The sequence below is a fragment of the Dendropsophus ebraccatus genome, chromosome 11 (genome assembly GCF_027789765.1).
Source record: "Dendropsophus ebraccatus isolate aDenEbr1 chromosome 11, aDenEbr1.pat, whole genome shotgun sequence".
In the NCBI taxonomy this organism is placed as follows: Eukaryota; Metazoa; Chordata; class Amphibia; order Anura; family Hylidae; genus Dendropsophus; species Dendropsophus ebraccatus.
The window spans coordinates 44880932-44907869 of NC_091464.1; the positions used below are offsets into that span (position 1 = coordinate 44880932).

Sequence of the window (26938 nt, forward strand, 5' to 3'; positions counted from 1 at the left end):
ATGTCACAAGTCATTATGGAACTCACAAGACTATTTATCAATCTGCTCAGCTTCTCCTGTTATATAACATGCTGCCTGCAGATTGGACTGCACAATCGCAATGTCACAATGTGAATAGTGTTGAGCCAATCTGTCAAAATGTTCGGGTTCGGCAATGTTGTCCGATCCCAAACTCTCGGCATTTGATTACTGGTGGCTGAAGAAGCTGGATGCAGCCCTAAGGCCAATGGCTGTATCCATGTTTTTACAGGACTCAGTACGGCAGCATCCATCTTCTACAATCCAGCCTAAAAGGTTATCCGCTAGAATAACATGTTAAAGGATTACGCTAAATTATCTTTCTTTTAAAGCAACTAGTGCCAGAAAGTTATATAGATTTTCCAGTCTCCAGTCTTCCAGTCTTTAGCTGCTGTTTGTCCTGCCGGAAGTCTTGTATTCTTTCCAGTCTAACACAGTGCTTTCTGCTGCCACCTTTTTCCATGGCAGGAACTGTCCAAAGCTGTACCAAATCCCCACAAACTTCCCTTGCTCTGGACAGGTCCTGACATGGACAGAGGTGGCAGCAGAGAGCATTGCTCCAGATTGGAAAGAATACACCACTTCCTGCAGGACATACAAAAGCTCATAAGTACTGGAATACTGAGGATTTTCAAATAGAAGTAAATTACAAATCTATATAACATTTTGACACCAGTTGATTTGATTATTTTTTATTACTTGCTGGTACAAGTAATCCACTTTTACCTTACACAGGGATAGAACGGCGCCGTCACAGACAAGCCTGTGCCGCTGTCTGTTTTTCGAACTGCGGCCCGGTTCCAGTGTATGGCGCCGTTCTATGTACGGTTACCGGCCGGTGCTCAAGCACTGGAGGCCGGTCGGCCCGCCCCCAGTGGGAGGGAATTCCCTCCTTTCTATGACGCGGCTCCATTGACCGGCCGGTAACCGTGCATAGAATGCCGCCGTACACGGGAACCGGGCCGTGGTTCGAAAAACGGACCGCGGCACCGGCTTGCCCGTGACTGCGCCGTTCTATCCCTGTTTCAGGTTAAAGAGGATGTACCTGGTGGTACATCCTCTTTAAAGAGACTCTGTACCCACAATCTGTCCCCCCCAAACCACTTGTACCTTCGGATAGCTGCTTCTAATCCATGATCTGTCCTGGGGTCCGTTCTGCAGGTGATGCAGTTATTGTCCTGAAAAACAACTTTTAAACTGGCCGCCCTGTGTCAAACTGCCGTGGCCTAGAGTCCAACAGACCCAGGACAGATCTTGGATTAAAAGTGCCTATCTAAAGGTACAAGTGGTTTGGGGTGGGCAGATTGTGGGTACAGAGTCACATTAAGGATGAGTCACATTCATAGGATTATAAAACAAGCTGAATTGATACTATTGTTTTATCTCATAAATATAATTACCCAGATTACTCCAATGCACTTGTAATATTATTTGATTTAAACATGTGAGTATTCCTTTGTCAGACGGCCAGAAATTAAATGTGCCATCTGGATGGCAAATATGCCAACTGCCATTTATTTTTAGACCAAACATGAAAGCCATGTTATATTACACAGTGTTTCTCATCATTGTGCTCTTCTGCTTTCTTTCCAAAGTCTTATTGTTTCCTTCAGTAAGATGCATTCATTGTATGTTAGGAACGAACATAATAAAGTTGATGATAGAACCCAGTGGTGGAGACAATACAATACCAGAGGAATAAACGGCCATTATTGCAACACCAGTTGTACTCTTTGTATTGTAGGAAAAGTTTGTACATCATCAAAAGAAGATGACAGAAAGACCAGAAGCAAAAAAGATCATCAGGGGCTGCTGATAAAAAAAAGTTTTCACACACAAAGCAGCTCCAAAAAGTTATAATAAAACAAAACTTTTGGGTCTTGAGATAACAATGGGACTGCATCATCGGCTTCCCAACACCGGCGTTGTTTCATCCATATGAAATTCTTAATGTGAATGTACTGCTGATACATTCACTTTAAGTGCTTTATCACCATAAAGTACAGTTAATAAGTTGTGCAAAGTCAGTTAGAACTAATTGGTGCTAATAAAAATACAACTTTCAAAATTACAGGCCAGTAGTGATGAGCTAATAGTGAAATATTCGCTATTTGTACGAATATCTCCCGAATATTCGAATATTTGATCGAATATTTGATCCCATTAACCCCTTAAGGACAGAGCTTGAAATGGCCTTAATGACAGAGACAAATTTTATGAATATGACCAGTGTCACTTTATTCATTAATAACTTCGGGATGCTTTTACCTATCCGGCTGATTCTGAGATTGTTTTCTCGTGACATATTGTACTTTACATTTCTGGTAAATTGGAGTCGATACTCATAACGAATCTTTATGAAAAAAACCCAAATAATGTGAAAAAATGTAAAAAACTGCATTTTTCCAACTTTGAAACTTTTTTGTGTATACAGAAATTGGCTATACCACATAAATTATATATTAAATAGCATTAGCAACATGTCTACTTTATGTTGGCGGCATTTATTAAACGATCTTTCATTTTTTTTAGACGATAGGAAGCTTAAAACATTAGCAGCAAATTTCCAAATTTTCTGTAAAATTTCAAAATCAGATATTTTTAGGGACCTGTTCAGGTTTATGGGTTCACACTATGTATATTTGAGGCTGTATTTGTGAGGCTGTATAGCAACCAAAACCAGGAGTGGATTGAAAACACAGAAAGGCTCTGTTCACATAATGTTGTAATTGAGTGGATGGCCGTCATTTAATGGCAAATATTTGCTGTTATTTTAAAACAACGGCTGTGGTATTGAAATAATGGCCGTTATTTACTGTTATATGGCGGCCATCCACTCAATTTCAACATTGTGTGAACAGAGCCTTACTGTGTTTTCAATCCACTCCTGGTTTTGGTTGCTATGAGGACCTGACATGAGGACCAAATACTGCCTGAAATATACATAGTGTGAACCCAGCCTGAGTCAAAGTGTATTTGAGGGGCCTGTATGTTAGAAAGCCCCACAAAGCACCCCATTTCAGAAACTGCACCCCCCACACTCTGCAAAAGCATATCCAGAAAGTGTTTTAACCCTTTAGGGGAGTCACAGAAATAAAAGCTAAGTGTGTAAGAAATTTGAAAATTTTTATTTTCTGTGCAGAGATTTTATTGTAATCCAATATTTTTCATAATTATAAACCTACTACCAGAGAAATGCACCCCAATAATTATTGCCCCGTTTCTGCAGTTTATAGAAATACCCCATATGTGGCCCTATTGCGCTATTTGACACAACCACAAGCGTCAGATACAAAGGAGCGCCTAGTGAATTTCAACGCCTCCGTTATATTTGGTCATTTCTGACTGTACCACTTCAGGTTGGCAGAGGCTCTGGGGTGCCAAAACCTAGAAAACACCCTTAAAGGGACACCATTTAGAAAACTACACCCCTCAAGGAATGTAACAAGGGGTGCGGTGAGGATCTGGACCCCACAGGTGCTTCACAGATTTTCCGAACAATATGGCGTGAAAAAAGAAAAATTTATTTTTTACACTAAAATGTTGTTCTAGCCTTCAATTTTTCATTTTCTTAAAGGGATAAGAGGAAAAAAAAGACACAAAATGTGTAGCGCAGTTTCTCCCGAGTACGGAAATACCCCACATGTGGCGATAAAGTGCCAAGGGGGCGCAGCACGAGCCTCCAAAGGGAAGTAGCGCCAATTGGCTTTTGGAAGCTGAATTTCACTGGAAAGGATTTCAAGGGCCATGTCGCATTTACAGAGCCCTTGTGCTGCCAAGACACTGGAAACCCCCCACAAGTGACCCCATTCTGGAAACTACACCCCTCAAGGAATCTAACAAGGGGCACAGTGAGCATATGGACCCCACTGGTGACGGGCACAAATGTGGAACAATGTGACGTAAAAGTAAAAAATTTAATTTTTTCACTTTCATGGCTCAAATGTGCCCGTCATCAAGGGGTCCATATCCTCACTGCACCCCTTGTTAGATTCCTTGAGGGGTGCAGTTTCCAGAATGGGGTCACTTGTGGGGGGTTTCCAGTGTTTTGGCAGCACGAGGGCTCTGTAAATGCGACATGGCGTTCATCATCCATTCTAGCCAAATCCAACCTCCAAAATCCAAATGGCGCTCCTTCCCTTCGGAGGCTTGCCCTGCGCCCACATGGCGCTTTATGTCCACATGTGGGGTATTTACGGACTCGGGGGAAATTGCTCTACACATATTGTGTGTTTTTTCTCTTTTAACCCCTTGTGAAAATGATAAATTCAAGGCTAAACCAACATTATAGTGTAAAAAATGTAATATTTCATTTTCACGCCACATTGTTCCACATTTGTGCCAGTCACCAGTGGGTTCCATATGCTCACTACACCCCTTGTTACATTCCTTGAGGGGTGTAGTTTCCATAATGGGGTCACTTGTGGGGGGTTTCAACTGTCTTGGCAACACAGAGGCCTTTTAAATGCAACATGGCCCCTCGAAATCCATTCCATTCAAATCCAGCCTTCAAAAACGAAATGGCGCTCCTTCCCTTCGGAGGCTTACCCTGCACCCGCATGGCACTTTATGTCCACATGTGGGGTATTTCCGTACTCAGGGGAAATTGCTCTACACATTTATTGTTTTTTTTATCTTTTAGCCCCTTGTGAAAATGAAAAAATCATGACAAGATTAATGATTTAGAGTAAAAACTTTACAAAAATTACACTAAATGTTGGTCTAGCCTTGATTTTTTCCATTTCCACAAGGGGTTAAAAAAGAAAATGAACACAAAACGTGTAGGGTAGTTTCCCCTGAGTACGAAAATACCCCATATGTGGGCATAATGTGCCATATGGGCACTGGGCAAGCCACCAAAGGGACAGAGCACCATTTAGAGGCTGGAATGGAGGATGGAGGCCATGTCGCAATTACAAAGCTCCTGTGCTGCCAGGTCAGTAGAAACCCAAAACAAGTGACCCCATTCTGGAAACTACACCCCATAAGGAATCTAACAAGGGGTGCAGTGAGGATATGGACCCCACTGGTGATAGTCACTTACGTAGAACATATGCCGAGAAAATAAAAAATACAATTTTTTTCATTTTCACGTCCCAAATGTGGCCGTCACCAGGGGGCCATATCCCGCTGCCCCCCTTGTTAGATTTCTTATGGGGTGTAGTTTCCAGAATGGGGTCACTTGTGGGGGGTTTCTACTGTCCTGGCCGCACAGAGGCTTTGTAATTTCATCATGGCATCCTCTAATGGGAATGGCAGCCATACCTACTTAGCTGGGGAAAAGGGACAATTCTAATTTATTTGGGGGTATTAGGCCAATTATTAGTTTATAAGGTTGAAAATGACAGGTGTCCATCAAACTCAACCTGTGTTGATCCAGAGGAAGGCAAAAAACCCTCGTAAGGCAGACGACAGTAGCCTCATCACAGGGGAAAAATTCCTTCCCGACTCCATAATGGCGATCAGAATAATCCCTGGATCATTGTGCCCCCTGAAATAGGAATAAGGGACAGAATTTAGATAATGTAGAACCCCAATGACGTGTGGTGCACCTTGAAGCGATCCAGTATGCAGAGGCCGGGGTCATCAGGACAGGCGTCACGCTGGAAAATGGTGTCCTTCCTGATCCCCCTATTACCCCACACTCTGCACTTCTTCTGGGGTCTCCCGTTCTCCAGTGTGGGGGACGTCATCTGGAAAATGTTGTCCTGGTGCTATACGGTGTCCTTCATATCCAGAAGCGCTGGGTCCGCTCCATGGCTGCTAAATATTAGGGCACTATTACGGCTTCTGATATGTTCGGATTGTGCCGCAAGCTACAGGGCAGCGAGGGACCGGAAGAGGGGGGTGCTGGTATAAAAGTTATCCCCGTACAGGTGGTAACCTTTATCCAGCAGTGGGAAGATCAGTTCCCGGACGATCTTCCCACTTGTTCCGAGGATGGGGGGGGAGGGGGCATCTGGGGGCATCTGGGGCTGGATTCGGGTGTCCCTTCCTACATACACTCTAAGGGTACGTGCACACTGCGGAATCGCGACAGATAACCCTTCGTGCATTCCGCAGTTGGCACCCGTCGGCGGAGTGATGCAGGCACACGTCTCCACACGTGTCATAGACTCCATTCTATGCACGGGCGGATTCCGCTCTCCCTCCAACGTATTCATTCTTTGGATGGACGACGGAATCCGCCTGTGCATAGAATGGAGTCTATGACACGGGTAGAGACATGCGCCCGCATCAGTCCGCCGGCGGGTGCCAGCTGCGGAATGCACAAAGAGTTATCCTTCGCCATTCCGCAGTGTGCACGTACCCTAAATCTGTAAGAGTACCCTGAGGTACGCTCACAGAGTTTGGAGAATTTCACGCCATACCGTGATCTCTTATTGGAACGGTACTGGCGGGAAAGACGTGTCTGGGGGGCAGCGTACGCTACGCTACCCCCAGACATGTCACAGGATGATGAGGATGATGAGGATGAATGGAGGAACGAAGGATCCCCCCCCATTCATCCTCACTGGCTGTTTCGGTGTCGGAGGCAATAACGTATCCCTCTGACGCCAAAAACACCCTGGGGGCCATCTTTATACGGGGATTGGTATATGGGGTATGTAGTGGTGTAGTGTCAAACTTTATATAATGTACTGTGGTGTAATGTAGTGTTTTTTACGTGTTTTTTTTACAGTTAATGTAAAAAAAAAAACTACGCCAACAAAGGAGTTGCTGATAAATGCCGCACTTATGTGCGGCACTTATCAGCAGACCGTGGCAGTAGAATATAGAAAAAAACCACCCTACGCCAAAAAGGAGGAGTTGCTGATTAGCAGCGCACTTTCGTGCGATGCTGATCAACACTCAGCGGCGATAGGGTGCGGAAAATAGAAAAAAAAAAATTTGGAAAAAAAAAAAAACTTTTTCTACATTCTGAACATCCCTATAGTGGCTGATACGTGTATTACACATATCAGCCGCTAGAGGGCAGCAGAGCGCAAAATCCGGAAAATGACGAGGCTGGAGCCGAAAATAGCCGAAAGAAGACGACGGGGACCGCCGGAAAGATCCGAAGACGCGCCGGAAAGATGGAGGACGCCGCGAACCCGGAAGACGCCGATCAGGAGCCCGGGACAGGTGAGTAATGTACAAATACCGGCTCTGGACCCCTCGGCTACCTAGCTGAGGGGTCCAGGGCAGGTATTTATTATTTTGTGGGACTCTGATCGCCGTGCCACCGGCCCGATCGCCGTGAACGGCCGGCCGTTCACGGCGATCGGGCCGGTGGCACGGTGACCACCATTACTTTTTACAGTAATGGCGGTCGGTGCCGTCCTCGGACAGCACCGACCGCCATTTTTTTCCGGGACATCGGGTCACCGATGACCCGGAAAGGTTCCGATCGCTGCTATTGGCTGATCTGAATTGATCAGCCTATAGCAGCGATCGTAAGCACGGGGGGTGTTAACCACCCCCCGTGCCGAGAAGCTAAGATGGCCTGCTATGATTTATAGCAGGCCATCTTCCCCGATCGCTGTGTGCGAACACGCAGCGATCGGGGAAACATCGGGCGTAAATTTACGCCCTGATGCGCCAAGTACCAGGGCGCGAGGGCGTAAGTTTACGCCCGATGTCGTTAAGGGGTTAAAGTCTATGGGAACAAGTATTCGATTATTGAAAAACATCTATTCGACCACTTGAAGGTAAAAACCGGAAGCTGGGGGATTTGAACGCTTATCGAATATTTATTGAATATTCGGCGAACTATTTGATAATATTCGATAGATGGAATACCTTACTATTCGATTGAATATCTATTCGATCGAACAGTATTCGCTCATCACTACAGGCCAGGCATAGTGTGAATAGATGCTTATTTAGACACATGGGAAAGGGTTGTCCAGGACCAGAACAGCAGTAAAAAGGGGGGGGGGGGGGGTCAGGTAAGTATTGTTTCTCTCTCTCTCTCTCTCTAACGCTTATTGTCATCATGGTGCCCATCTACTTTTGGAAAGCTGTGCAGGGGGCCATGTACTAAGAGGGGGGAACTAGAGAAGGGGATATCTACTATAGAAGCACTACCCAGGAACCATCTACTATAGGGGGACTACACAGGAGGCCATCTGCTATGGTAGGACTACAGAAGGTGATTATCTACTATAGAGAAACCTACACAGGGGTCATCTACTATAGGGGGACATACACAGGGCACCATCTACTATAGGCGGACCTACATGGGGGGGCCATCTACTATAGGGGAATGTACAGAGGGTACCATCTACTTCAAGAGACTATACAGAGGGGTTCATCTCTTATATGGGGGACTACACAAGAGGCCGTTATTTTAACTAAAAGAGACATTTATTTTACTGGTAGCAGGGTCAAAGAGGTGGGGCATAGGCCTACAATGCATCTCCGTGCTTCCTTCCCACCTCGATGCATTTCAGTAAAGCCCTTAGGCCGGATTATGTCCGCTTTCACTGTAAGAATCTTGCACATGCGCATCACAAGCTAGCTTTTCACCCTAATTTCCCTCGCCTGTCCACTAGGGGGGAGACCAGGTTGGGTGTACAGCCCAGGGCCAAGGGTACATTTAAAGGGGTTGTCTGGCATTAGAAAACATTTCCTATACAGCTGCAGTCATACAGAAAATGACGAACATCCTATGCTTACCTGCCCAAGCTCCCCCTGTGTCCTGATGTCGGTGTCTCCATTATCCACCGCTGACTGCAGACACTTCACTACCAAGACCATGGGTCTCCAAACTGCGGCCCTCCAGCTGTTGCAAAACTACATTTCCCGTCATGCCTGGACAGCCAAATCCAAAGCTTTAGCTGTCCAGGCATGATGGGAATTGTGGTTTCACAACAGCTGGAGGGCCGCAGTTTGGAGACTCATGACCAAGACGGACACGTCTTGTAAGTGACAACTCACTCAGCCAATCAAAGTTTGAGGTGCCGTCCCATCTCAGTCAGTGATTGGAAACACCACCAGCAGGAAACCAGGTGAACATGGACAAGTAAGCAAAGAATATTTAAATTGCTAACACCAGATAAACCCTTTGGTCCTCCCCTGGTGGTGTGGATTGCCAACACCAGGTTCCTATCAGCTATTCAGTACTTGTATACTGTAAAAACCCTCTAATAGCTGAACTACATATCCCTTATAATCTGAGAAGGGGCATCTAACAGAATATGTATGTTCACAGCTGTGAATAAATACTACACGGATTGAAAACATAGAAAGGCTATGTTCACACACTGTTAAAATTGAGTGGATGGCCGTCATTTAAAAGGCAAATAACGGCTAAAATACTGAGCAAAAAAACTTTGTAGGAACAAGAAAAATTAATTTAATTATTCCAATTGGAGACAAAGGAGGAGTGAAAAATAAACACAATGATTAAAATCAAACTGTTAAACCTATATTGGATTTTGTCTCATCTGTAGATTTTAAATGCGTATGGTGCCAGCAAAAGGAAGGGTGTGTATGGTGTCTTCACTAAGATGGTTTCACACCTTGTAAAGGGTGTGATAATACAAACAGCTGTTTGTAAATTATTGTTCACAATGCGAATTAAAAAAAAAAAAAATTGTCAACAATGCTGGGGGGGGGGGGGGGGGGGGAATAATAAACAAAGTAAACTTACCTATCCTGCCCCGTATCACCACTACCAGGTCCAGCTGATACCAGTTCTTCTAGATGTACCTGCAGCTCTTCCAGATGTACCCAGATGATTGATAATTGCCCCGCTCAGGACTAGGGCCCAGAGTTCCAAAATGCAGATAGCATCCGCATCCGCAATGAGTTAAACTACAGTCAGTATCTGCACAGAAGTAGGCTTACCCTATAGAATATAATGATATTTCAGACTGAACTATATAACCTAACATGAATTAAGAATCATAGCAGGTAATAACTTACCATAACCTCCTGTACATTGTCTTAGCGGAAAGCTTCGTCGCATAGACTTTAAGTTATCCCAGATCAGAGACTACAGTTGCAAATCCTCTGCAGGTTAAGTCCGAGCAACTCCACCAATTAAGTGAAGCAGAATGGGAAAGTCAGGCTCAGGGCTTATCAGTTCAGCTGCTCGCTGCATGCGATCCCATGCTGTAATGTCGACTTATTTTCTCCCATTGCCTCAACAGGGATTTTCACAGGTTGTCATGGGAACTAATGAAAACTGATTTATGAGGAAAAGAAAAAAAAAAGTGCATTGAAGATTCGCACCACCTGCATGACTTTATTAATAATAGTATCGGTTGTCAGGAGCCCGGGTTCTGGGGACTGCTGAGCACCTGGCTTGGAGTGTCTGTATCAGGCTATAAGTGATTATCAAATGTATGCTACATGAGAATACAAAGAGCGGCAGACCTGACATATATATCAATTGAGATTCCATTTATCACTATTGAACCTGCCAATAGTGTCATGCTGCCTGTACAACGGGCAGCATGAATAGGTACAGCTGAAATATATCCGAGAAATCATAGTTGAAATATCATAGTTTAGTGGTACTGTAGTCCAATGGGCATGGGTGAATGGGAGGGGGGGGGGGGGGGGGTTACCATACTCCATGTCACCTGCTAAATATACCTACACTAAATATATAACATTTCTTTCCTTCTCGCAAGATAAAAATACACTTGTGCTGTTCTATGTATGAATGCACATCCATTCATTAAAAGGTGTTGTACGAGTTGTGAACCACTGACTATAGTGTTGTTTCCTTCTTCAGAAGTATTACATTAGCTCCAGAATCCATAATGAATAAGTCAGGATCATTAAAAACAATGTAGAACTGGGGCGACCCACAGTGGAGAGAACAGTAGGCAGAGTTTGTGTCAGCAGGCACAGGAAGTTCATTTGTTTTATTTCAGACTAATAAACTTCCTGCCAAGATACCATTGAAAAACAAATGAGGTGGCCTCCACCATGCTTTTTTTTTTACCTACTATACCACTTATGCCGCTGATGATCTTTACTGCCGTTGAATTTGGATGCAGGTGCATCCGTGCGCCCCCGTATCCGAATTCTCCGCTGAACAAAAAGGTGCGAGTGGCCGGAGCCGCACACTCCATTGTGTTACCTGACAGAGTTTTCTGACATGTCAGTTTCTTGAGGCGCCACTAGGGTCCCGGCCAAACTATATACTATGTGTATACACTCCGGCCGGAATTCCCTCAGCCGCAGCACTATGCAAGTACTGTAGTAATTACGGCCGTGATCAACAACGGCCGTGAGCACTACGGTACTTACGTTGTGTGAACATAGCCTAAAGGTGTAAAAAATAAAGACGTACTTACCTGTCCGTGTTCCCTCTATGTAATTCAGACTTGTCTGTGGGATTCCCCGGTCACCGCAGCTGTAGATCACACTTTTGGTTCCATTTCTGAAGTGACAGTCTGCTTAGCCAATCACTGGTTGAAATGGAACAGCATCGCTGCCAGTGATTGGCTGAGTGGCCTGTCACTTCAGAGATGGGACCAGAAATGTCAAAGGTGGCTGTGGGGAAAAGGGAATCACAGAAACAAGATAGGAGGACCCTGGGGGAATATCGTCAGGTAAGTATATGTCTTTATTCTTTTTATTCTTACCCTCGCATCAGTTGCCAGCCGCACATCATATTACCCGTAACAATGTGCAATGATTTTTAAATGTTAGAGACAACAATTAGCCTTTGATCGGTCTTTATAACCTGGAGTGATATCTGCCTGAATGGATGGTAGTAGACTAGTGGTGAAGGAGGTTACCTTATTCTTTGTTCCTAGGTGTGTCTCACAAGTTATGTCCTGATAAGCATAAAGGGGTTATCCCACATTCAAAAAATATGGCCACTTTCTTCCAGAGACAATTCAACTCTTGTCTCCAGTTCTGGTGTGGTTTTCAATTAACCTCTATTCACTTTAATAGAACTAAGATGGAAAACCCCACCCAAACTGGAGAGTGGTGATGTCTCTGAAAGTGGCCACGTTTTTCTAATGCTGGGCCACTACCAGCACAGGGGAATTCACCTGTCCATGTGTGGAGGGACTGATCAAGTTTATCTTAAGAAATCCTAAAGTCTCAAAGGATTTTCCCCAGTGGTTGGAAAAGCTAAAATTTGTTGGATTGCATTGTGTAACCTTAAGGGATTAGTTCAGCCTGGTTGAAGCCCGGGGCCCATGCTCCTGCATCTAGTATAATCTCTTCCGGCAAGAGGCAACATTGAAAAGATGTAAGTACGGGTATTGTCTTTTCAGTAAAGTCTCCACACTCCCCCGACAGAGTTCTGTACTTCCCGGACAGGTCCCCTTGGTTGCAATACCCCTACTGTATTCAACAGTTCTGTCACTTTAAGCAGTAAGTAAAGCTATTCAAGTGGTTAAAGGCAACCTGTCACCCCGGCTGCTGGGGTGAAGCCTGCCCGACCCCCCAGTGGAGCCCCATTTATTCATGGGAACAGCCTATGGTTTCTGCTCCTCCCACCCTCTCACTAGTGATTGATAAGGTCCGGTGCCACTGAAACACATAGGAGAGCATTAAATATGTAATATATATAATATTTTAATTTATTTACATAATTGAATGAAATGAATGAAATATTTATAGATCAACTTATTAAAGTGTCATTGTCATTATACCTTTCAAAATCTAAATCAACAGCAGATGTGAAATAAAACAAGTTTGCGGATTACACGCATAAAATTATCATGCTATAAAACAAAGCTATACTTACTTATATCCAGGTCCAGTCTATTGAAGCTTTTTCGTCTTGTGCTTGTTGAAATAAAGAGACTAAAAGCAAGAAGTCCCAGCCGGTACAAAGAGTCACGGCTCAATGTGTCCATCAATCACATGACTGCCTTCTCTGTGATCGCTCAGATGACCGGGACTTCCTTCGATTAGTCATTTTTTTTCAACCAACACAAAAACCAACACACAAAAAAAAATAATGAAATGTAAATTGCAAACATACTTTATATCACATTTACTGTTGACCCCTGTTGATTTCGATAGTACACGTTATAATGACCATGCCCATTTAAGTTTAAAATTATTTAAACAACCAATTATACATACTGTAGATATAATGGCTATAGAAATTAACCCCATACTTGCAGTTCTGAATGGCATATTATTACATACTTCTATTTTAATTATTTTCTATAATAATGTATGTGACAGACGATTAAAAACACTTTATACACTAGATTGATCCATGGAGTGTTCTTGAATGTTTTACAGTTAAAAATTGTAGCTGCGCCATAGGCGTTGTAGGAGTATTAGTCTAAACATTGCCTGCTTATTTTGCTATTGCATTTCACATATACTAGCAGAATACAGTTAATTAAAAAGCCAGATAATGATCGCTGGCATTCCTTGTTTTTTTGGAAGTTGGAGGATTTCTTAAACATATTAATAATATTATGCACGAAATGTGAATTGAAAACAGCCTTATTTTCTGATTTACTAATTTGTGTCCAGTTTTAACCTTTTGGTGTGAATCCTATATAGTCCTATGTTGTAGCTATCACATGTGGTGGCCAATGGATGCATAGTTGTGCCAGTGTTACTGCAGATTTATTGGCAACATCTTTGAGCCATTGACCACTGTATGTGGTTGGGATGTCAAGCACATGCATAGCTGTGGCATTGGGACCATCACCCTACCCTAATGGAAAGTAAAAGTAGTATATAGAATTAGGGTGTTTATAATTACTGTATAATTACTGAGTAATGCATTACAGTCAACCTGTTTTCATGTTACTCTTCAATGACCAAGGAGTTTTCTCTTTCTTCTCGCTTCAGCCACTATCAGTAGGAATTTACTTTTTTTTTTACTGTATGTAATAATGCTATAGCATGCAGAGACTTCCTGAGAAATAACATATACCACTGTGGTATCCATGAAACCTATATGTCAACGGCTTTAATGGGAACATTCTCCTTGCAGAATCCTCAAATATACACTACAAAATGCAGTATGCAAAGAACTTATGACTTTTTGCTAGAGACCCATAAAACCACTCAGACTAGGACCCTCTTCTACACCTGTGAAGTCAGGATCAAAGAGTATGATTACTTGGGTCCGCACATTATTGTCTTGCTGTCTCTCTCATTGCTGTCTCTCTCATTGCTGTTTTCTTTAGGCCATGTTCCAATTTTGTAAGACACTGGCCATTGCGTGACCCGGCCGGGTCCCGGAACGGCCGGTGTCTGAGAAGATCATCCCGGTCTGTACTGCAGTACCAGTCGGATGATCTTTACAGTCGCTGAATTCAGATGTGGGCGCATCCGTGCGCGCCCACATTCGAATTTCCCGCTGCACACAATGGAGCATGCGGCCGGAGCCGCACGCTCCATTGTGTTAACAGACAGGGTTTTCTGCGGCCGCTATTCAGTGAATAGCAGACGCAGAAAACTGACATGTCGGTTTCCTGCTGTGCCGCTAGGGATGCCGGCCGGAGTGTATACTATGTGTACAGTCACACAAATATCTGCTGCCCTCTGGTTTTTATGTGTGTTTGTCAGATGTTTTTATCACATACAGAAATATAATTGCAATCATATTATGAGTAACAAAAGCTTATATTGACAGTTAGAATGAGTTAATGCAGCAAGTCAATATTTGCAGTGTTGACCCTTCTGCTTCTGGACCTCTGCAATTCTCCCTGGCATGCTCTCAATCAACTTCTGGACCAAATCCATTCTTGCACAATCAATGCTTGCATTTTGTCAGAATTTGATGTTTTTTGTTTGTCCACCTGTCTCTTGATGATTGACCACAAGTTCTCAATGGGATTAAGATCTGCGGAGTTTCCAGGCCATGGACCCAAAATCTCTATGTTTTGTTCCCTGAGCCATTTAGTTATCAGCTTTGCTTTATGGCAAGGTGCTCCATCATGCTGGAAAAGGCATTGTTAATTGCCAAACTGCTCTTGGACAGTTGGGAGAAGTTGCTCTTGGAGGACTTTCTGGTATCATTCTTTATTCATGGCTGTGTTTTTAGGCAAGACTGTGAGAGAGACGATTCCCTTGGCTCAGAAGCAACCCCACACATGAATGGTTTCAGGATGCTTTACAGTTGGCATGAGACAAGACTGGTGGTAGTGCTCACCTCGTCTTCTTCAAATAAGCTGTTTTCCAAATGTCCCAAGCAATTGGAAAGGGGATTCATCAGAGAAAATGACTTTACCCCAGTCCTCAGCAGTCCACTCCCTGTACTTTTTGCAGAATTTCAGTCTGTCCCTGATGTTTTTTCTGGAGAGAAGTGGCTTCTTTGCTGCCCTCCTTGAGACCAGGCCTTGCTCCAAGAGTCTCCGCCTCACAGTGCGTGCAGACGCACTCACACCTGCCTGTTGCCATTCCTGAGCAAGCTCTGCACTGCTGGTAGCCCGATCCCGCAGCTGAAACACTTTTAAGAGACGGTCCTGGCGCTTGCTGGTCTTTCAACAATGGAACCTCTCTCCTTGAAGTTCTTGACAATGTAATAGATTGTTGACTGAGGTGCAATCTTTTTAGCTGCGATACTCTTCCCTGTTAGGCCATTTTTGTGCAGTGCAATGATGACTGCACGTGTTTCTTTAGAGATAACCCTGGTTAACAGAAGAGAAACAATGATGCCAAGCACCAGCCTCCTTTTAAAGTTTCCAGTGATGTCATTCTTACTTAATCATGACAGATTGATCTCCAGCCCCGTCCTAATCAACACCCACACCTGTGTTAATGGAGCAATCACTGAAACAATGTTAGCAGGTCCTTTAGAGGCAGGTCTGCAATGATGTTAAAATGTGTTTTGGGGGATAAAGTTCATTTTCTAGGCAAATATTGACTTTGCAAGTAATTGCTGTTAAGCTTACCACTCTTTATAACATTCTGGAGTATATGCAAATTGCCATTTTAAAAACAAGCAGTATACTTCTTAAAAATTAATATTTGTATCATTCTCAAAACTTTTGGCCATAACTGTATACACTCCAGCCAGGATTTAATAGAAGGCAGCACTACGTAAGTTCAACTGTGGTGATTACTACGGAACTTACGTAGTAGGAACATGGCCTTTTGCTTCTACCATCTAATTATTCCACAATCTAAGGCTGTAGCAGCTGCTACCCTGGTAGTTATGGCTATAGTTACAGAGATATTGTTGAACTGCAATTTGTAAAGAAGTGACAACAGGAAATGTAGGCAGATTGGTTGTCAGTTTGGAAATAGCTTCTCAGCTGCAGATGGTGAGAGTCACTTTTTTTGCTAAAACAGACTGCCAAAACAATATCTTATGAGCAGCCAGTGGCCAAACTTTGCTGCTTTGACTTCATTAACCATATTCACTAATATAAGGGTGATATTACATCCTAAATGGATATTAGAAATGAGTGCAACTCGAGCACGCTGACTCAGCATATGAATACTGATGGCTGAAGAAGTTGGATGCAACCCTAAGGAGTCTGGGAAAACATGGATGCAGTCATAGACTATATCCATGTTTTTACAGATTTCCTAAGGCTGCATCCAACTTCTTCAGCCATCAGTATTCAAATGCTGAACGATCCTGGAGCATGCTTGAGTTGCACTCATCTCTAATGAATGTGCTTTTTAAACTGTTAATGTATGTTGGAAATTCTAATGAATTCTAATGTATTAACACCCATTTTAACCAAATTTTTTAACTCTCATACCTTATTCTCATTAATAATAGCTGCTCTTTCATAGTATTATTACAAATGTTTATGAAATGCACAAATGTCGCTTTATGTAATCTAAAATAAGATCTGCTCGACATTTGGGGGTCTTAGACAAGAGAGAACATGTTATTTTGTTATTACTAGGGAGTAACTAAGTGAATGTAGTTAGTGGAAACTGAGTAGCATATAGCATTTCTGTCAGGACAGGGAAGGTAGGAATAAGGCATGACAGTGAGCTCTAAGGCTGAACCCACCCAAGGTCCCTACCTACTTTCCTCAAATGGCCCTAGGCAGCCGCAGACAACCACGAAGGCAGTCCCTGCTCTGGTACAGGTATAACACAGAACGAGACAGACAAACAAACACAAAGGCAGAGTCAACAAGCCAAGGTCCAAACCAAACGGGCAACGCAGTACAGAATCAGTAAACAATCGGATAGTCAAATGTCAGGCTGGAGGTCAGGTAACAGGTCAAGCAAGCAGAGGAATTAGGAACGGGGATCGCAGGAGTAGACAGGGAGCTGGGATCAGTGTGGGAACCTTAAAAGCCAGCGCTGAAAGACTGGCTCAGCTTTCTTTTATAAGGGTTCAAAGGCTGGTCCGGATCCCCATTGGACCGGCACTCTGATCCTCAAGGTTCCAGACAGGCAGAGGAAAATGTCAATCAAAAAGACTTGCTCAGCTGCAGCAATCAAGTCTAGCAGAGCTTAGTATAACTCCTGCATTCCCGGAAGCTGAGAAACAATCGGGTGTGTCACACAAAAGCAAAAACCAGGCCCAATTCACACCAGGCTACTGCACATTTCTGACAATTGCTGCTTGTTTCTAAGCAACTCAGTGTACAGGAACCGGGAATGTAATGAATCACTTAAAGTGTGGATTTTACAATACCCATTTTTGGACCAAGTATATTTTGTGCCAAGTCAATTTACTCATCTCTAATTATTACTAATAATTTGTTTATATGGCACTTTCCATGTAGCTCATAAATTAGAAAACTACAAGCAATAATAGCTGTTACATATCCCATGCCATTTAAAGAGACTGGCAACAATAATCACAAACTGACTGTGATCTGAGATCTGAGCTGCAGTACAAGCACCGCGTACATATATACAGATTCTCTGCTGTGCCTAGATAAACACTGAAGGGGCCATACAGAAAAATTGGCCATCAAAGTATAATCCGGAAATACCCTGGGAATGTCAGTATTGTTTGGTTTGTAAGAATATTTTAGGCAAGTTTTAAAAAGCATTCAGTATATATTCTTGTAATTCACGGTATGCCTTATATCTTATATTGAAAAGTGGTGCGTGAGCATATTCAATGCAATACAAGAACCAGACAAACAATAAAAGATGAAATACTTGGCAATAATAAATAAAACACCAATAACATTTTTGAGGCCATATCAGCTGGAAGCATTTCTGTTCACCTGTTGCTAGATTCTCTTCATAGAAAGGGAATGTGTTTTCTTTTCAAAATAGCACTATTCCTGGCCATTCCTTTCAGAGGTGAGAGCTCTCTTCAAGTCACACGGTGGAGCCCTTACAATCAGCAGCTGGCACCCTACACAAAGATCTAATTTATAAAAGTAATGGATAAGCCTTTCTATACAAGGACATTGCCTTTATTCCCCATGCATCACAAATCAGATGTACATTATATGACACTGTGCTTCCGATTTCGAGAATGAATAGCAATTATGGCAGGCTGCTAGGACTCCTTGTAAAGCATACGTACAGATGATTGCTTGTTGGAACACACCTTCAGGAGGTGGAAGGAGCTTACTATACAAAATCAGAGATATAGTTTACACTGAAGAGATGTTCTCTATGAATAAAGAGATGAGGTTCTGTAATGAAAGACTCGGCACTGTGCTCTACCCATCAAGCATCCTTATTCTTGCTCTGCTGATTTATAACTGATTTATACTGGTCTACTGGTGTCATCATAGACTTCTGGAGAGTTCTATATGTTATATCAAACTGGAGACACCTGCTAAAGCTAGAAGAAGAAGTCCAGATATTGTAAAGTGATCTCAGACTACAAATATATACTGTAATGTCTAATTGGCAGTCACGCATATAGTTTAACAAAGAAAGTCTATAAGTAGTTGTGACCAAACCTAACTGCTGACAGTGCTCGATGGCGGGTGTAAACACCAATTAAACATACCTGTGTTAAGTTATACCAGTATGACCTAGTATAGTAATATCATGGTCATATTAGCTGCATAAGATAGAAAAAGGTTTTATCCATTTTGCCCTGCAACCCCAAGTGTCTTCTGGGTCACCTCTCAACTTGATGTTGACAGTGCCATTGTGTATATAAACCATCCTCTCAAAAGAAAAATAGCATATGCACAAAAAATGGTAGCACATCACGAAAATCTTTATTATAACACTGACATAGATACAAAAATACCACATAAATAAATGAATGTACAGGAGTAGTAAAATGAGGGAGACAACACCCCAAATACTGCTCTACATTAAAAACACTAAAATGTCACCATAAGTCCTGCTGGTGTTCTAGCCAGGGCTAGTCTACCAGTCTGACTCTGGACTGTATGTACAATAACAAAAAGACCCGGCAAAACAAAATATAACCACAAAAAATGGAGAATAGGAAAAAAATTGGAAAAGATCACCATATGCAGTCCAACAGAATGAGAGTCAGATGGGATAAGAAATCACCCTGTGTATATATGCACATCCTATGAAATAAGTCATTGGAAAATGTTGAAAATATAAACATGCTTTTCCAGGAGGAATAATGGTTTTAAGAACTTTTTAAAATTCTTTTAAAATTGAATTGCTACTTCTACTATTGAATTTTCCTCCCATAAACTTGGCTCCTCCTCAGCTATCCCTTCACCTTCTACTCTATACCTTCTTCGGTGTCATGTACCTCTACTCAGACAATGGTGTGTGACTGGCTCACCCAACACCTATAGGCACTATATACCTCTATGTACAATGGCTGGACCATCGGAAAATAAAGCCTCTTGTGTCACCCCCAGTCCTCCTAGTCTATACAGCAGGTCTCTGTATCTGCGTTAATTTTAATTATTTTATTCTTTAATGTGTGAATGTAACCTCTGTATTATGTATTTTTTTTAAAAAGCCCTGCGTAATCTGCTGGCGCTATACAAATAAATATTATTATTATTTAATTAGCCATATCAATGGAGCTAACGTACTATTTAATTTTCCAGGATGTAACATCGATGGCCTCTTTATCCTCCTAAAGATAAGCAGTGGTCTTATAACTGTGAAACACAAAAAAGGGGCACTATTGTTTAAGGACTGTGGTTCACAGTATGATTGTGTCGCCCATGGCATGTATATGGTGGCAAACTATCAAAAGGGTATGTTAAACTGACTAAATATAATCAACAAGTGATGACATTTGGGGCATTTTCTAGATGTAAATATGAATAAGTACTTAAACATTTAAAGATCTAAACGTATTCACAAGCTGACTATATTTGGCCCATTAAAGAGGATATGTCACCACCCCTGACCTGTCTATTTTACTAAATACATGCAATGCCCATTAAAGTAAAAATGTAGCATCACTCACATCTATGGATTTGTGATGTGCCTTTCCTCTTCCTACTAGAAATCTAACTCAATAACCAACTGGGTGTTACCAATTGGGGGTGGGGGTGTCCCTACACTGTCTGACACTATCCAGTTAGAGTTTAAAGTACTAGACAAACCCCAACTGGCAGCTCCTAATTGGTTATTGAGTTACACATTTCTAGTGTAAAGGAGCTATAAGGAAATATGCCCCAGAGTTGTAAATCCATGGGGAATATAAGCATTTACTAAATCAGGTTCTCTTTAAAGTCAATTGGGCCCATTTCGATATGTGTATACATTGTAAGGTGAGCCCAGCTTAAGATACTTTCCCTGAAATAGCATCTAGATCAGACCTCTTAACTTAAATGAGTATAGTTTAAGCAGCAGTACCACATACAGCCACATGGGCATATCATATACTGTACATAGTGGTGTTTGCTGCTGCAGTAAAGAGGATGCTGCTTTTCAGCAGACACCAAAAGCCTTTTTTTCTGTTGATGATAAGGATAGGATATCAGGCTATAATAATAGATTTTATAATACACATATGACAAAGGGATTTCATAATTATTTTCATCTTAAAAGCATAGAAAACGTTTATATATATATATACATTGAAAACGTATTTGTAAAGGAATTTATCCTGTAAAGGAATGAACTGCAATCTATCAAATTAAACAAATGGCTTCAATCCAAAGATGACTTACTTGACTTTCAGGCTGGCCAGCATCGCTTTATCAATCCTGCAAGAATAAAATCGATAAGCCAATTAATTATTCAGCTTCCACGTACTGTACACAAAGCTTTACAAGAACGGATTGACTCAGGGATTAGATGGAGTTGTCACCGCTAAAATGTGGAGCTGATTGATCATCCTTTAGAGCGGAACAACTTCATCAGCAGAAGCATAATGTCTATTGCCTAGTGCACTTATAGTAGGAAAGGAAAATGTAATTCTATCGTGTAAAAAATTCAACATTTTATGGTATTGGAATATTATGAATGGCAATCACTCCACCGCCTAGCTAGAAGGAGATGATTAGGGCTATAGACATAATATATGGGAATTGCTCATGCTGCAATGAATATATTAGTTAATATTGGCACTTTATTTAAACACTGAAATGCTAATGTGAATACACTGGGGGAGATTTATTAACACTGTGCTAAAGTTAGACAGGATAAAACTAGACCAGACAGGCATAAACAGGCAATCTGTAACTGCAGTGTACCCTATATGATAACCTTTAGGTGTCTTGCGAAACACAGACTCTTTCTTATGCCAATATTTTGCATCAAAACAGTAGTGTATGCCATTAATAAATCTGGCAATGCTGCCCAAACTGTCTGGAGAGGTTTATAACAAGTGTCTGAAACAAACCTGTTGCAAAATTGGCTTAGTAAATCATCCCTGGTTCTTTAATTTAGGCCAATGAGGACACAAGCAAGCTGTCATGACTGTACCTGTTAGGACCTTAGCGCGGTCGTTGGCTTGAAGTATATAACCCAGTCTGACTACTGCTTAATCTCATCTACCTTAGTAATTGTTTATCTACCACACCCATCTCTTCCCTGCATAGATCCCTCTTGCATTTTCCCGCTGCTGGATTTATCAAGAGGCGCAGAACTCTTGATAAATCCTGCCTAGAGCAGGCTGTGGGGCAACAGGCTAAAAAATCTACACCAACGTGGAGCTGGTGTTGATTTTTAGCCAGTTTTTTTGCTAATTGGGGCACAAATATTGATAAATTCTGTGCATGGGGAGGACACCTACTGGAGAGCAATCCATGTGCTTCTTTTTAATTTGGTGCATTTTATTAAAGCATTTGTAGATCTTTTCTAATACTGAGATACTTTTACTAATACTGAGTCCTACGATGTTGCTGGGATGATCTGTGCCTTCTCCCTGGCATACGCATTGGGTGAAACAATGATACCCCCCCCCATAGTTTTCCCAACGTTCAGATTGCATATCTATGGACTAATTATGACTCATGCTTCGAAAATATGTAGTGCTGCTCTTAAAAGCAACTTTCTTGACATTTTAAAGATTCTTCTTAACCACCAATCTTCAGTGCCAGGAACTACCCCCACTGACTGGTGGTGATGACAGGTTCCCTTTAATTGGACAAAGTAAAAATTAACAGGCTAAAGGCCCTATTCCACGGAACAATTATCATCCGTTTTCGGCCGATATCGGCCGTTATTGTCGATAATCGTCCCGTGGAATAGAAGGCAACAATCAGCCGACATCGTTCATGACGGCTGATCGTTGCGTAGTTTGTCTTTCAAACATGTTGTCCACGAAATAGGAGCGGCAGCAGCAGACCGCTGTTATATGCTATGGGCTGCCCGGACGATCCAGCGATCACCCAGGCAGCTCCCTGCAGCCCTCCCAGACTCACCCGCTCGCTGGTGGCGTGCGGAATAACGGAACAATGTCGGCCCGTGGAATAGGGGCTTAACTCTGCATCCATAATTTAAAATAAAGATAAGAAAATATTTCAAAATCTATTTTTTGTTGAAATTTAAAAGGGTTAAAGAGTTTTAGTTTTTATATAAAGCATCCAATAACATATTGTAGATGTACTGTATCCGTGATAAGGAATACAAAGAAAAGATTCCCCGCCACCCCTCATCATAGCACAAACAGTGCTGGACTCACTTCTAGAAGATAATCCCAACATCAAAATGCCGTCTGCAAATGCTTCACAAATAGATCTGTGACTTCTAAAGTCAGGAAGCACATTTCCAGTGCTGTAGAGTCAATGGATGTGTGTTTTTCATTGCACATGGTGACCTCAGGCTTGTTTCTGGCAGCTCAGACATAGAAACCCAATTCATGAGCTGCTTGCAAAGAGTTCTTGTCTTGATATTACTTCCAGACACAGTCTGACACTTGACAGTTAATGTTCCAACCAACAACAGACAATTTCTGACACCTCTCAGCGGTCACATAAAGTGAGTTTCAATAGCCTAATGTTTTGCCAATAAGCTGCTGCTGATTCTCGACATTTTAACTTCATGGATATATCCAGGATTTAAAAAAAAAAAAAAAAAAAGTTACTTTCTGGCAAAAACAGCTCCACAGCTGTCCTCAGGTTGTGTGTGGTACTACAATTCAGCGCCATTCACTTTAACGGAACTGAGCTGCAAAATCACATCCGAACTAAGGACAGGAGTGGTGCTGTTTCTGGAAGAAAGTGGCCATGTTTTGGTTTTTCTAAGCCTGGATAACCCGATAACCCTATTTAAATGGGGCGGCTCTATAGGTACGTCTACACTGGTCAGCAATATTTTTTCAATTTTGCTGTAGACTGCTCAGTGTGTATTTGAAAATATGACTTTGAAGAAACAGAGATAATTTTATAATCTGTAGTTGTGGGTTTTGCTTCTTATCTTTAGTAAAAGCTGCACCAATAACATTTTGTTGTAGATTTGTTGTGGATTTTTACTTCCCCATCGAAGTCAATGTGGAAAACCTGCAACAAATCATACGTTCAGCACTCCGATGTAGGTGAAGATCCAATCCTGTTTATTCCATCAAATAGCCTCAAAATACATGCAACATCTCAGCTCCACAGTGGAGCCTTTCTGAAGCATTAGAAGCATGAGAAGTGGAGACGAGCTAATATACAGTAATAGCAAAACTTCGCTAGTCTCGGTGGTCGGCTTGTCAGCCGGCTGCCTTTGAACTTAGTGCTGGTCCGCTCGGACTGCCAGGAAAAGCAGGATCCAATCCCAGTAAATTGGGAAAAGTTTCCCAGGACTGGATCCAGCTTTTCTCGGCTCAGAGTTCAAAGGCAGCCGGCTGACAAGCCGACCGCATTACTTTAAATTCGTTCATCCCTAATAATATCCTTGCTTGAGAAGGTTCCATTGTGGAGCAGAAACACTTCATGTATTTTGAGGCTATTTGATTAAATAAACACGATTCATTTTTAACCTATGTCAGAGTGCTGCAGGACTGCTTACATGCTAGAGAGATAAATAAATATATGATAGATAGATAGATAGATAGATAGATAGATACTAAATAGATAATAGGAGATAGATAGATAGATAGATAGATAGATAGATAGATAGATAGATAGATAGATAGATAGATAGATAGAACATACCTAAAAATGGTTAACAGAAATAATATCTGACTTGTAGAGCCAGCAGCCAGCTATCTAGCTAGGTTATAATAAGCCTGCTCTGTGCGTATTTGAGTTTAGTGTCATGTAAGTATCTACAGTATATCGCACAGATCTCTAAGAACATTAATTAACAACAATTACTAAGTATGGGCTTTTTTCTATTAAATAGAATGGGTGGTAACAGTTATATTCAGTGACACCTGCACTGTGGTTTGCTATAGAAACCACATATAAGACCAGTTCACTGGATATAGTGACACATAGCCGTATTATACCATTACTTCTCAACCTGTAGATTATGTCCAAAATGTTTAGTATGGTTGTCTGTACATGTGCCAACTAAAGAGCAGCATAGACATGAGAGTATTGGGTATTGTACTTACCTTGGTCCGGTAAGCTGAGGCGTGCACCTACTGCATATTTAATGCTTCACTAAGTCTGATCTTTATATACCTGTGCTGCTGGATATTTTTCCTTTGTATTGCCTATACCAACTCTTTCAAAGTATTAATTGTTTGTCCATTACATTCACATAAATTATATTAAGGCCCCATTCACATCACGTTTTAGGAGGTAGTCCCTGGTATACATTAGGATACCTTCAAAAAGGTATTCCAACATATGCCACGGTATACCCATGGTGCGGTTACTGATTTAGTTGACCAAATGTAGTCTACAGTGCCCCACAGACAAAATGCAAACGTTTGTGAAACAGACGATGTGTAGTCAGTCGTAGACTAGGTTTATGCTATTAAATTCTACAAATGTGTTATGGATATGCCACAGTATACATCAGAATACCTTTCTGAAGGATGGAGGTAAAGCCCTGAATTGTAATGTAAAAAATAAAGAAAGGTCAGACAGATGCAGGTCAAACTGGAGATAGCAGAAGAATACAAAACAGCAGGAAAATAAAAACCTCAGAATTCCAAGTAATCAAATCCAATTACAAGACACTATTGCAAACAAGGTCTCAGAGCACAAGTGGACTTCTTATGAGTTGTCAAAGTGTGATCCAGGGAGAGATTGGACCAGCCCTCTGACAGCCAGACCACACAAAATACAGACTGGCAGGGAGTGTAGGTGAGTGGTAAAGACAACTGTCCATCACTACTCAGTCTATGTGCATCCCAGCACTAGGCTAGAAGAAACCCAGACAAGTATGGTGGGACCTGTCCCTCACCACACTGGAATAAGACACAGTTCAGACTGGTGCAAAGGAAAAATACAATTCAGGCACTGAATCATGGCCAAAAGCACAGTCTCGGATGTACTTTAGGGGCAGAGGACTGTGCTGAGGCATGAACAGGCACAGACATGACACATTTATAGCCTTTTGTTTGGAAGAAATATCAATGAAAGCATCCTAGTGGATGAAAACATCCGGTGCTTAACAAAAGGTTCTGCTAACATATCATAGCCAAAAAGTGATCAAAAAATCACATATATGCAAAAGTGGTACAGATTTAAACTACAAATCACAGCGCAAAAAACAAGCCCTCACACAACCCCAGAGACTAAGGGTCCTATTACACCAACAGATTACCTGACAGATTATTTTGAGCCAAAGACAGGAATGGATTATACACAGAGAACAGGTAATAAAGGAAAGACTGGAATTCCTCTATAGAAGTCAATGGGAAATTGGCCAGCAGTGCACACACAGTAAATAATAAGGGCCGTATTTGATGCTACCCGTCAAAATAATTAACACGCTCATTCTTTACCACCTGCTTTTGCACAAAAAAAAATTACCATGTGAGAATTTAGAATATGTGAATGTTCACATATTGTTTTATTTTCACTCAAAACTACTGCCATATTTTGCTGCTATTTTACTGTGTGAACATATCTAAAAGGATAAAAGGGTTCACAATAGGGCAATTTAACCACTAGATGTGCTCACAGGCATAAATAATGATGCAAATCTACACCTGCTAGAAGGAGGTGTAGATTTGTTGTGCTGGGCTCAGGGTCAGATGCCTGGCCAGCCAGGAAAAGGGGGTGTGGTCTAATCTAAGACTGGTGTACAAGAACTCGGTCTTGATAAATCCCCCCCAATGTGTTTAAAATTTCTCTATCACCATCATCATATTACTTTTTGGTCAATGGGGCTATTTGGGGCATCATTTTGTGCGCCATAATCTGTACTTTCTATCAGTATCTTGCTTGAGTATATACACCGCTTTTTGATCAATTTTTATTCCAATTTTTCCAGATTTGATGTGACCAAAAATCAGCAATTTTGGACTTTAGAGTTTTTTTGGCGCTTATGTCGTCTAGGCTATGTTCACACTGCGTATGAATCCGTCCGTAGTGCGAACCGCGAATATACGCACGTAGTTTTGAGGTTGATGCGTTTGCTTGAAAGCATACAATATACGCCCGCACAATGCACACTACGTATGAGCTTACGGCCAGATCGTATACGGCGCAGTGAAAAATGAACAAGACCATTGTTTGAGGACGGAAATGTTGAAACTCACGGCCGTGGATTTCCATGCGGTCCCGTACGAAGTACTTATTTCAGC

The 26938-nt window shown here is 41.9% G+C and overlaps 1 protein-coding gene across 3 annotated transcripts in view; it reads right to left on the minus strand.

Annotated features, from left to right (window-relative positions):
- Positions 1-26938, minus strand: part of RAP1GAP2 (RAP1 GTPase activating protein 2) — a 384075-nt gene that overhangs the window by 317741 nt on the left and 39396 nt on the right. For 2 of the 3 annotated variants that reach the window (XM_069944747.1, XM_069944746.1), the window contains exon 2: positions 20973-21008. In XM_069944747.1, the coding sequence (XP_069800848.1) occupies positions 20973-20995 (23 nt within the window). In that variant the 5' untranslated portion in view covers positions 20996-21008. Of the gene's footprint in view, positions 1-18110; positions 18131-20972; positions 21009-26938 lie in introns of those variants that run through there. The other variant, XM_069944750.1, reaches the window with a different exon arrangement.